We start from the raw sequence: 11,531 nt of genomic DNA on the forward strand, positions 1-11,531 counted from the left end.
CTTAATTGATGTAAAAAATAAAATAAAAATCAGAAAGTAATACCAAATGTGTGTGAAAATAATCGTTTCGTTTAATTTTTCTATCAGAAGCGATAGGTCGAACTAGGGTCCTAGAATTTCCAGAATCTATTACAGAGATGCAACGAAAGTTCAGTAGAATGAATAACAAGAATAGCTGGAGATTCCCGATCTTAACTTTCGTATTTCTAGTTAGAAACGCCGTAGTTTAATTGAAATATTGTGAATATAAAATCATATCAGGAAATAGGACGAATGGACTAAATGCCAAGTATTCCTCCACCGCATTTAACTCCGAAAATATGTCTAAAACTGTCACAAGAATCTGTTTATGGTACGGGTCGATAAAGCAAACGAATTTATTTTAGAATGTTTTATTTTACACTTTTAAGCTACTTGTTTTTCTCTTGGCTGACCTCATAATTGTATCATAGCGAAACGATAACTCGTAATAGACAGCTTAAGTGAATTTACTAAATAGCGCCAAATTGCAAACGTTACACAGATATGCAGTAATGCTAAGATAATTAAACTAAATATTTAATAAAGATTGAACTAAATATTAAAAGAAACTGAATTGATGATTAATCAAAAACTAAAAAGAAGAAATACTCAAAATATGAAAACAATTCGCTCAAATCAAAACACCTGGAGGGGGAAAAATTTGCTTGAGCGAGATATATAGAACATTCTTATCATTTGAGAAGTATTGAAGGTTTTCCCGTTTAACAAGGGAATTTGCATCGGGGCAAGGCGAACTATAATAAAACATAAGACAGATGATAAAAATCTGTCTTTAAACGGTGTAAATTATGGACAAACTGGAAGTCGTACATTTTTAGCCCTGAAACAATTTTTTTGTGGTCTTATATTGTTTACAAACACAATGAAATTAATAGTGATTTTCGTACATCCAAAAATCAGTTATTTTCTTTCTAATAAAATGCATAAATTTGATAGGTATATAGATATCAACCGAAGAAATAATCAGAATCATCTTTAAGAGAAAAGCGGGAAAATATGGTCATATTTACGAGAGACACGTTTAAAAATTTCCTTCGACGTACCTGATCCATTTGGTCCGATAATAGCAGTAAACTTTTTAAACGGTCCAATTAACTGTTTACCACGATAAGATTTGAAATTTTCCACTTCGATATATCTTAAATAACCCGGCATTTTGAATAACCTGCTAAAACTTCTTTTTTTTACTCCAATGATATTTAGAGAAAGTCACTAAAAAAATTACATCTCTCTCTCACGCAGCCATTATAGTTGAAAATTTTACCGCGAACATTAGTTAAGCACTAAACATTTTCATTAGTCAATAAATAAAACTTCAAATAAATCAGTTATTATTGCCTTATTAAATTATTATAAAACTAAATCTAATATAATATTAAATAATTTTTGGTTTTTAACTAAATTTAATTTAGAATTATTATTAGCTAATCAGAATCGGAAAATTATTTACGCGGTCGAAGACATATTATCGTTGCTTAGCAACATCATTGATGTATTAACCTTTCTCATAGAAGTGATATAGCTGTAATTTCTTTTGTGTCTCTCTTAAGATATTAAACATGCAAAAACTCGATTTACCATCTGATTATAAAGAAGCTGCGGCGATTGAACGTCGCCGCGACCTGGAAAGACAAAGGCAATGCCGTATCTTTAATGCTAAAGTACGAACAATCGGAGTAAGTAAAGTCGATCAAACCGACACGATTTGCATTCTTATTAAGCTTTCATCGAAGCCTCCGTGTTTTTGTTGTTAAAACTCCCCATTATGAATGAATTTCTGAATTTACGTGTTTTTGACTACTCTTCACTATTTTTGTCATTGTTATTTTTTAAAAATAACATTTATTCCCATTTCATCCTTTTCCTCGGAAATTAAACCTTTTACGTTACCATGACAATGAACTAATCAAAACAAAATATTTTAAATAGCTGTATTATAACGTCTGTAATTTGATCGACATTCCCAATTTTATCTCACAAACTCAGACCGCCTTTTTATGATAGCCTGTAACTTATTTGATAATAAAAGGTAATTTTTGTTTAAATCTCAATTATAAAATGATATAAAACTCGCTAAAGCCTAAGTTTTAGAAAGTACCTGTGAACAGATCACGTCACGACAATGTTTTTGTTAAAAAAATTGTGCGTAAATTGACAGAAACAGCTGTTATAAGGTCATATATTCCGCTTTCTTATCTCCATGTCCATTAAAAATTACATCTGCTGATGGTTGAAAATTTAACTATTGCGTATAAGTAAAATCCTGCTTTGACATAAGAAATGGTTTTCAGAGACAATGTAAACTACCTAATCAGAGAAGGCACCATAGAAGCGAGTTACTCGCTATTGGAGAACTCAAGATGCAGACCGCCTCCCTAAAAAAAAAAAAATGCATTCTTATTGATTTCTCAGCCCCTGTTAGCATTCATACATTGTTGATGCTTTCCAATGCCTGTCACTGACGTGTTTGTACTCATGTTGCAACGTGTATCCTTATATTTTAGCAAGGTCGGTATGAAGCAAATCTCACAAGCCTTTAAAAGTCCGTCCTTACACTGCCTTTTAAGCCTCAAGACAATTGAAAAACATCAAAAGTATGAATGTTGATAGCAGTTGAAAAATAAATGAGGAGGGTCACAATCTGAGTTCATATTCCGCTGAGGTCGACTTTGCCTTTCATTCTACCAGGGTCGATAAAATAAGAACCAGTTGGGTACTGGGGTCGATATAATCGGTTTACCCCACCCCCTGAACTTGTTGGTCTCGTGTTAAAATTTGAAACAATTATTGTTGCTGTTGTTATTGTCGTATTACAACCTGAGCTCTCCGTACCAAATCGCTCGATTAGGTTGTTTTACAGTTTTGCAAACTCTATTAAGCTTTTCGAATTTTGTTAAATTTCTTTCACTCGAAGCATTTCAAATTTTCATCTAAAAATACTTTATAAACAAAAATGCAATCATGTTTTAAAAAAATTTTTTTTTTAGAAATTAATAATATAAAACTTACAAGCATTTAAAGCTATGTAATTTTGATTAATCAACTACCTCCATTGTCAACATAGCAGAAGTTGCAACCATTTCCTGCCATGGCACCTCCATTTTATCATTGTTTTCCATGAGAAAAAGTTATGTTTGGAAGGAGTCACTCTTGCTCTTAGTTTCATTTTGTTTTTATATTGCTGAGTGAAAGTGATGATTCATCCCAGGTTATCAGCATGCAAAAGTACGCCAGTGTAGAAAACTTGAAAACAATCAAGTGAATAAAAGTGGTTGGAAGAAATTTAACAAGATCCACCATTTCTTATGTCAGAGCAGCATTTTTACTGATATGGAATAGTTAAATTTGAAGTGATCTTTGATTCACACAAAAATTTAAAAGTTTAATTATAAACTTATATCAAATTCCCTCAAATTATGCAAAGTTTTTATCATTGTTCTCAATGCGTCAGTTATCATGCCATGGTGTAATCTGTTCACATGTCTTTTCTCAGACTTAGTCCACTACAAGTTCTCAATCTCAGTACACAAGACTGTCTTACATATACTGTGGCATGTTTTAACAATTGATGAACAAAATTATTTAATTGCTGATGCCTTAATTCTGTAAATTAGTATTACATTGGACCAAATTATGTCTATAAATAATACTGACTCTACCTAATATATTTAGATGACAGCATTGCCTGCAGTAATGGCTCTATAGAAGATCATCACAGAACTTGAATGGCATTTCTATCATACATCGAAGATCTCAGTATAGCTTTGTATTTTTTCAAAAAGTGTTTTTTTGGTAACACAAATATTTTCTTGGTTATTGCTTTCAAGACAACAAAATAATATTTGATCCTCTTAAATGCCTTCTAAGAAGTACTAGTTTTTTTGTTTTTTTTTTACAGGTCATGGAGAGGGTCATAGCCCAACTAATTAGGGAGAGAGTGTCTGCTTCGATGAGATGCAGTTCAGTTTTGTGTCAGGTAGAAGCACCACTGATGCTATATTCCTGGTACGGCAACTGCAGAAATACCTAGCCAAACATAAACCCCTATACATCGCTTTTGTTGACTTGGAGAAAGCCTTTGACAGGGTCCCCCAAATCCCTAATCTGGTGGGCGATGCAGAAACTGGGGATTGACGAGTGGTTAATAAGAGCAGTACAAGGATGCTGTTAGTAAGGCAAGCGTTGGCAATGAGTATAATGAAGAATTCCAGGTAGAAGTAGGGGTTCACTAAGAATCAGTCCTCAGCCCCCTCTTATTCATCATAGTCCTCAGCCCCCTCTTATTCATCATAGTCCTCCAGGCAATAACAGAGGAATTCAAGACAGGTTGCTCTTGGGAGCTCCTCTATGCTGATGACCTTGCTCTCATAGCAGAATCACTACCAGAACTAGAGAAGAAATTTCAGGTGTGGAAGAAAGGTTTACAATTGAAGGGCCATAGAGTCAATCTAGAAAAATTAAAGTCCTACTACGTAGGAAGGCAAACACATCACAAACCCCTTCAGGTAGATGGTCCTGCTTGATCTGTAGAAAAGGTGTAGGTAGAAACTCCATAAGATGTACCCAGTGTAAGCTATGGATGCATAAGAGGTGCAGCAACATCAAAGAAGGTTAACCAGGAAGATAGCTTTTGTGTGCGGCAGATGCACTGGGGCAATAAACACCGCAGAGGCTCAGAAAACTGATTCCATCACATGCCAAGTGAAGAAACCAGAAGTAGTTGATAGCTTCCGCTACCTAGGTGACCAAGTTTGTAGTGGGGGTGGATACTCAGAGAGAATTGTCACTAGAATAAGAATAGCCTGGACAAAGTTCAGAAAGCTTTTACCTATACTGGTGACAAAGGGCCTCTCACTCAGAGTGAAAAGTAGATTGTATGATGTATGTGTGTGAACTGCCATGCTACATGGCAGTGAAACATGAGCTGTGACTGTTGAAGACATGCATAGGCTTGAAAGAAATGAAGCTAGTATGATCCGCTGGATGTGTAATGTCAGTGTGCACACACAACAGAGTGTAATTGCCCTGAGAGAAATGTTAGGCATAAGAAGCATCAAATGTGGTATGCAACAGAGACGACTGCGCTGGTATGGTCATGTGCTACATATGGATGAGCAGAGCTGTGTGAAGAAGTGTCACTCCCTAACAGTGAAAGGAGCCTGTGGAAGAGGGAGACCTAGTAAGACATGGGATGAGGTGGTGAAGCATGACCTTCGAACATTGGGCCTCACAAAGGCAATGACGAAAGACCGAGACCTCTGGAGATATTCTGTGATTGAGAAGACCCAGCAAGTAAAATGAGATCACAGCTGACCCCAGTGTCACATAACCAGCCTATTTAAAGAGTACCTTTGAATCGTCGGGCAACATGCCATGCTTGAGGAGACCTATTGAGTCAAGTAAAATCAAAATCAAAATCCAATCACAATCAAATGGAAATTGTAGCTGTAGCCGATGCCAGTGTCGTCTGACTAGCTCCTGTGCTGGTGGCATGCAATAAGCACTATGCATGCGTGGGTCATTCTCAGTGCCGCCTGACTGGCTTCCTGTTTCGGTGGCACGTACAAAGCACCATCCGAACGTGGTTGATGCCAACCCCACCCCGACCGAATCCTGTGCTGGTAGCACGTAAAAAACACCATCTGAACATAGCAGATGCCAGTGCCGCCTGACTGGCTCCCATGTCGGTGGCACATAAAAAGCACCCACTACACTCTCAGAGTGGTTGGCGTTAAGAAGGGCATCCAGCTGTAGAGACGTTGCCAGATCAGATTGGAGCCTGATGCGGTCTCCTGGTTTGCCAATCCCCAGTCAAACTATCCAGCCCATGCCAGCATGGAAAATGGATGTTAAACAATGATGATGATAAATAGAGAAGTGATATTTTTATGATGAATTAAAACTTTTAATTAAATGAAACTCTTGTGCTGTTCCTCAAGAATGGAGAAAATGCTTTCAAAATTATTAAAATCAACTTCAAAAATGCTTGCCTTGATGCTATCTTGCTAACAGTTGACACTGATGCATCAGACAATTGCCCTAGTTGCAATATTATCACAAAGAGAATGTGCTATTGCTTTTCTTCTTTTGTCCTTTTCAAAGAGAAAGACATACTGCTTGGAGTTTATGACAAACTTACTGATACAGCAATCACAACTGGAAAATAATTGCACTATATTTGTGGTAACAAAAATTCTTGTCTACTATCAGCCATCTGTCTTAACCATCTAGATGTGGTGAGAATGGAGACACATGGTGTGGCTACCTCAATATTCTGCAATTACCACCAAAAACCATCTTTTTAAGAGCACAAGAAGATTCTAGAAGACTGAATCATCTGGTGATTTGATGCTGATTGGATACATAACAGACCAATTATGTGAAACTACTATAGTTTGATTGTGATGTCTGACTGGCTACTTAACAACTTGGTTTCAAATCACTGCTGCAAGTAGTCCCCTCTCAGTTCTTTGCATGAAATGTAAGAATGAAACAGTAAAAACAGAATTTACAGAAAAAAAGAAAAACCAACACAAGTATGAAAAGAAAAAGGGAAAAATATGCATTAAATACTGAAAACTTTTTGAAAAAAATGTCCATGTAACAATGAAAACAGTTCATAGAAAATGCAAAAATCTGCAGTTCTTTTTCTTTTTCCATGGATACTATAAAAAGAAAACATTTGTGTGTGTGTGTGTTTTTGTAATAATAAAGATATACATGAGTGTATCTAGCTTGCCAATGTACTTTTCTTCCACTTTTGATTACTCTGTCAATATGAAATGCACTGTCGTTAGATAATGCGTCATGTTTATGTGTAGATTGTTTGAGTGTGGCAGAAGAGGAAGAGGAATGTGGTGGTAGGGGAACAGACTTGACGAAATCCTGCTTATGTGAATCAACACTGTTAGTCTCCTGTCTCCCCTGAATTTCCAAAACCATATACTTTGGTTTAGCTTTTAACACATGGTATGGGCTGGAATAAACTGTCTACAGGGGATGCTTAACTGCATGTGTGTACAAATATTCAAGTGCTGTTAGATCATGTGAACTCAATAAAACCATCCATACAGTTCACAATGGAAAAGGAAAAAGACAATCAGCTAGCATTCCTGGATGTATTAATAACACGTACCAAGTATGGATTCAGGACATCCGCATACCGCATGCCGGCCTTTACTTTACGATACCTCAACTTCAATTCCCACCATCCATACAGTGTAAAGAGAGGGATTGCTCAGTGCCTAAAACATTGAGCAAAGAAGATAAGTAGTGATCATGAGACACACCACAAAGAAATGATCAAGCTCAATAACAATCTATTAAGCAACAACTTCCCCCAAAACATACTATCCACTCCAATTATGAAGAAAGGAGAAGATGAAACCAATAAACTGTCCACAGTCCGTCTACCCTATGTGAAAGGCCTCTCCAAAAAGATACAAAAGATATGACATCAGGACAGTATTCAGAAGTAATACAACACTTTGCAAATATCTCCTTTGAGTAAAACCATCAATAGAAGAGAATATGACCAAAGACTGCGTGTACTCCATCCCATGCAGCTCTGGTGGGTTATAAAAAGGCAAAACATGCTGCCCCTTCAAAATAAGGGTAGACGAACATCACAAAGCTGTGACATGAGGAGATATTGATAAATCAGGTATAACCGATCATGTATGGAAAAATGGAGACCACCTCCCCCTGTGGGATGAAGTTAAGATAATAGACAGAGAACACCACTGGAAAATACAAAAACTAAAAGAAGCAGCACATATGCTAGGACACAAAACCTAAGCAGACCGAGTGCAGATATGAGTAGCATATGGGAACCAGTATTAAGGAAGGATAGGAAAATATTAGATTTATAAGCCTTAAAATTCACTCCATTACTAACCCCAAGATTCCGAGTTCAATTCCAGGCAGTGATCTGAATAATAGTAATAATAATAACATCAAAAAATACCTTAGGAATGAGAACCCAGGCTGGAAATTTCCCCAAGACACCTGATGAAGGCTGGAGGGTATATCAGCTGAAACATGTTAACAACAAACAAGATGAGGACAAATATCCGTCAAATGTAAATAATGTACATAATTCCTCATCTCTTAAATATAGAACTGTATCACCTCACATAGATCTTGAAAAATAGAGTTTTATTTCAATGAAAAATTAAACTCTTTTACACTGAAATATATTGCTCATTCATTGTTTTGGTCGAATTCTAATAAAGGTGGTAATTTAGACTCAATAGTCTTTAAAATATGATAAAGCTCATTAAAAGGCGGTGAGCTGGTAGAATCATTTGCATGCCAGACAAAATGCATAGTGGCATTTATTCTGGCTTTACATTCTGAGTTCTAATACCATTTCTCATCCTTCTGATTTTGATAAATAAGTACCATTTGATCACTGGGGTTGATGTAATCTATTAGTCCTGACCCTCAAAATTGCAGGCATGTGTCTATAGTAGGAAAAAAATTATGATAATCATTGATAAACTTGCTCATTTTTATATATTTCTTGTGCTTTAACATGGTGTTCAAATTGTATAATCTGAAAATGAAAGAAAGGAACAAATGAATGAATAGAATTTGTACAGTTATAATTTTAGTTTTATTTCATATGAGCAAGATAGTATTTAGTAGTAACACATTGCCAGCAGCGAGTAGCAGAAATATAGCACTAAGAAAGAAATATTTTGTATCCTACTAAAATATGGAAATATTTGTAGAGTTGGTAACTTTTTCTAGAAATTATTTAAGGTTTATTCTGTATAAATCAATGTGCAAGTGCTGTAGTGTAATGATGCCATTAACCTGCAATAGAAAAATAAAGTCTTCTGTAGAAAACCAAAAGCACATTGCTATGGACATTTTATGTATGTAAATTAATATTTAAATCCATATTAAATTTACTGGCATCTGAACAATGTTCTCTAAAGAGGTACTGAGTTACATAATCTAATTCTAACAAGAATTATTGGTTTTAAAAGTATTTTGACAATGAATAGAAATTTAATTTCGAGAACTGCTTTTGCAAACTTTTTTCTTAATTTGAAGTTAACACAAACTTTGATCACAACTACTAAAAATTGAAAAGTAATGTGTGAACAATGGTGAGATCTGACCTTGTGTATTTGACATAAAATCAATGAATTAATAAAACAAAATGTCTTTAATTATATTCAATAAGGAGAATTGTCTTTCATTTATTTTCATTTGTTATAAAACATGGAGCAGTGTCAATAACGTTTAATAAGTCATATCTTTCATCTATAAATTCATTCTTAAGGTTTTATGGTTCTTGTGTATTTTCATTTCATTTTTCCAAGCCATACACTTTATATTGTTTCTCTTATATTGTTACAGTTAGATGTGGATGCCATTGATCAACAGGTTCTAGAGAAGAAGGCTCAAGAAGAAGATGAGAGGCGAAGAGAGGATGCATTTAGTTAGTAACTCTGTTCTTCTTGAACTTAAATTTTGTATTGACTCTACTCAACTGTCATCCAGATTCTTATTCTTATTTTTAAAAAAATATTTATTTGTTAATGAAAATGTGATTTTGCCGTTAATTAGATGCTTTTGTTTCACAGTTGACAAAATGTCTCATCTGCAAATGTCTCATCTGCAAATGTCTCATCTGCAAATGTCTTCAAATATTTCCTGTTTTAAATGATTTTTTTTTTGAAATTGTATCAACTAAGAATCTTAATTATTTATATGTTGTTCCCAAGGTGATAATATAATGTTGTTTTCTTTTATTGATCTAAGATTATTTTTTTATCAATGTTTTCTCTTTAGATTCAGATACTGTAAGGAATTCTAAAATTGGCCAGTTGTTGGAAATGCGACAGAATGAGGATATACGGGAACTGAACAAGAGGCTCAATGAATATCGTATGTTGCATCAGCAAGCTGGTCATCGCCGAGAATTTGACTTGAATGACCCAGATAGACTAAAGAAGACCTTACCAAATCGAATGTTTGATGATGATCCTAAATGTACAGCATCTAGTTTACAGAAGTTTGATGGTGAAGATCTGAACAATCCATCTCGTAATCAGTTTCAAAAAGAACAGATGCGAGAGTGGTTAATCCAGCAAATTCAGGATAAGAGGAGGGCTCAGGAAAATCTGAAAGAAGCAAACCATCTTCATGATTTGAAGCGTCAAGAATTGGATGAAAGACTTATCAGACTTGAGGAGGCTGAGAGATTGTGCAAAATGAATATTGACAGAGCAACCAGTGATTTTAATCTTGCTCTTGTAATCAAAATCTTAATTTTCTATTAATTCATTTATTTATTTCAAAAAAGTGGATGTATGTTTTGAAATTCTATGAGGATGGTAGTAAGCTTCTTTCAGGCTGAGTCTGTGATACTGGTTTAATTCTCAGCTCAGCCATTTTCACTTCATATCACTCTTCATATCTGTAATTTCCAGCCATAATCAATAGCTTCTGATTGGCTGACTTTCCTTCAATACATGACATGAAAATGAAGCATTTGATGGTATCGTAAAGACTCTATAATGATTTCAGGATATTTTTCATTTTTATTTTTGTAAAATTTTAACTATTAGAGAATTTGGTAAGGGGGTGCTGAAAAGTTCTTGGTTTTGGGTAAAAGAAAATACAGGAGGATCAGTTAATTATGATTTTATTGAACATATTTCCCTCTCAGATTCACACACTTATTACAGTGGTCATTCAGTTTTTCTAAACCCAGTAAATGATCTTGGAAGGTTCTTGGCCTTTCGCAATACCTTTAAAGCCAGGAACTTTTCAGCATCCTCTCGTTTATGCTGAGTTCTATCCCCTTACGTTCTTATTTGAAAAATCGTTTTTATCTTTTTCTATAATTTTACTTGTTTCAGTATTAGACTGCAGCATGCTGGGGTACCACCTTGATAATGTCTATACTTCACATTCATTTTCACCTTTTTTAAACTTAAGTGTTATTCACTCCAGGCAAAACACACAATTCTACTTTGTATTAAGATACTTCCCTGACAAAAGGTATTACTTCTACCTCATTGCTGACTAATTAGTGGTTGGGTAGAGATCCATTTCACCTCTACACAAACAAACACAAATTGTTAGAAAAGTATCAAACCCATTAGGTTAAATGTTTGTCTGAAGTGGGCATGATTATTTGTGATTTCTTTTAGGAAGAAGTTCACTCTATAGATAAGAGCTTGAATGTAGGAGTTGATGTATTTCAATATTTGGATTGTTTATAATTCTTGAAAATTATTTACCTTTTAGTCTTGTCCAGCTAATTACAGACTAAAGCACTAAATTATAGTCAGGCATTTTAAGTTATATATATATATATATATATATATATATATAACCAGTGGTGGACTGGGTCTAAAAATATTGGTTGCCAGGAGACTAGGCAGTGGGGCCTACCCACAACTACAATGCTATCAGTTTAATTTTTATAACCATGAGAGAAGCCTTTTCGGTAAAAAAAAAATGTA

At 34.9% G+C, this 11,531-nt stretch overlaps 2 protein-coding genes across 2 annotated transcripts in view; one reads left to right on the forward strand and one right to left on the reverse strand.

Annotated features, from left to right (window-relative positions):
- Positions 1 to 1,313, reverse strand: part of LOC106869447 (structural maintenance of chromosomes protein 1A) — a 56,124-nt gene extending 54,811 nt beyond the window's left edge. Inside the window, exon 1 of the mRNA XM_014915197.2 lies at positions 1,086 to 1,313. Coding sequence (XP_014770683.1) covers positions 1,086 to 1,197 — 112 coding nt within the window. The 5' untranslated portion in view covers positions 1,198 to 1,313. The remainder of the gene's footprint in view (positions 1 to 1,085) is intronic.
- Positions 1,314 to 1,514: 201 nt separating this feature from the next.
- The window catches only part of LOC106869448 (RIB43A-like with coiled-coils protein 2), a 21,066-nt gene continuing 11,049 nt past the window's right edge, over positions 1,515 to 11,531 (forward strand). The window contains exons 1-3 of the mRNA XM_014915198.2: positions 1,515 to 1,718; positions 9,415 to 9,496; positions 9,850 to 10,313. Of these exons, the coding sequence (XP_014770684.1) occupies positions 1,602 to 1,718; positions 9,415 to 9,496; positions 9,850 to 10,313 (663 nt within the window). The 5' untranslated portion in view covers positions 1,515 to 1,601. The remainder of the gene's footprint in view (positions 1,719 to 9,414; positions 9,497 to 9,849; positions 10,314 to 11,531) is intronic.

This window comes from Octopus bimaculoides, chromosome 4, assembly GCF_001194135.2.
Source record: "Octopus bimaculoides isolate UCB-OBI-ISO-001 chromosome 4, ASM119413v2, whole genome shotgun sequence".
Lineage (NCBI taxonomy): Eukaryota > Metazoa > Mollusca > Cephalopoda > Octopoda > Octopodidae > Octopus > Octopus bimaculoides.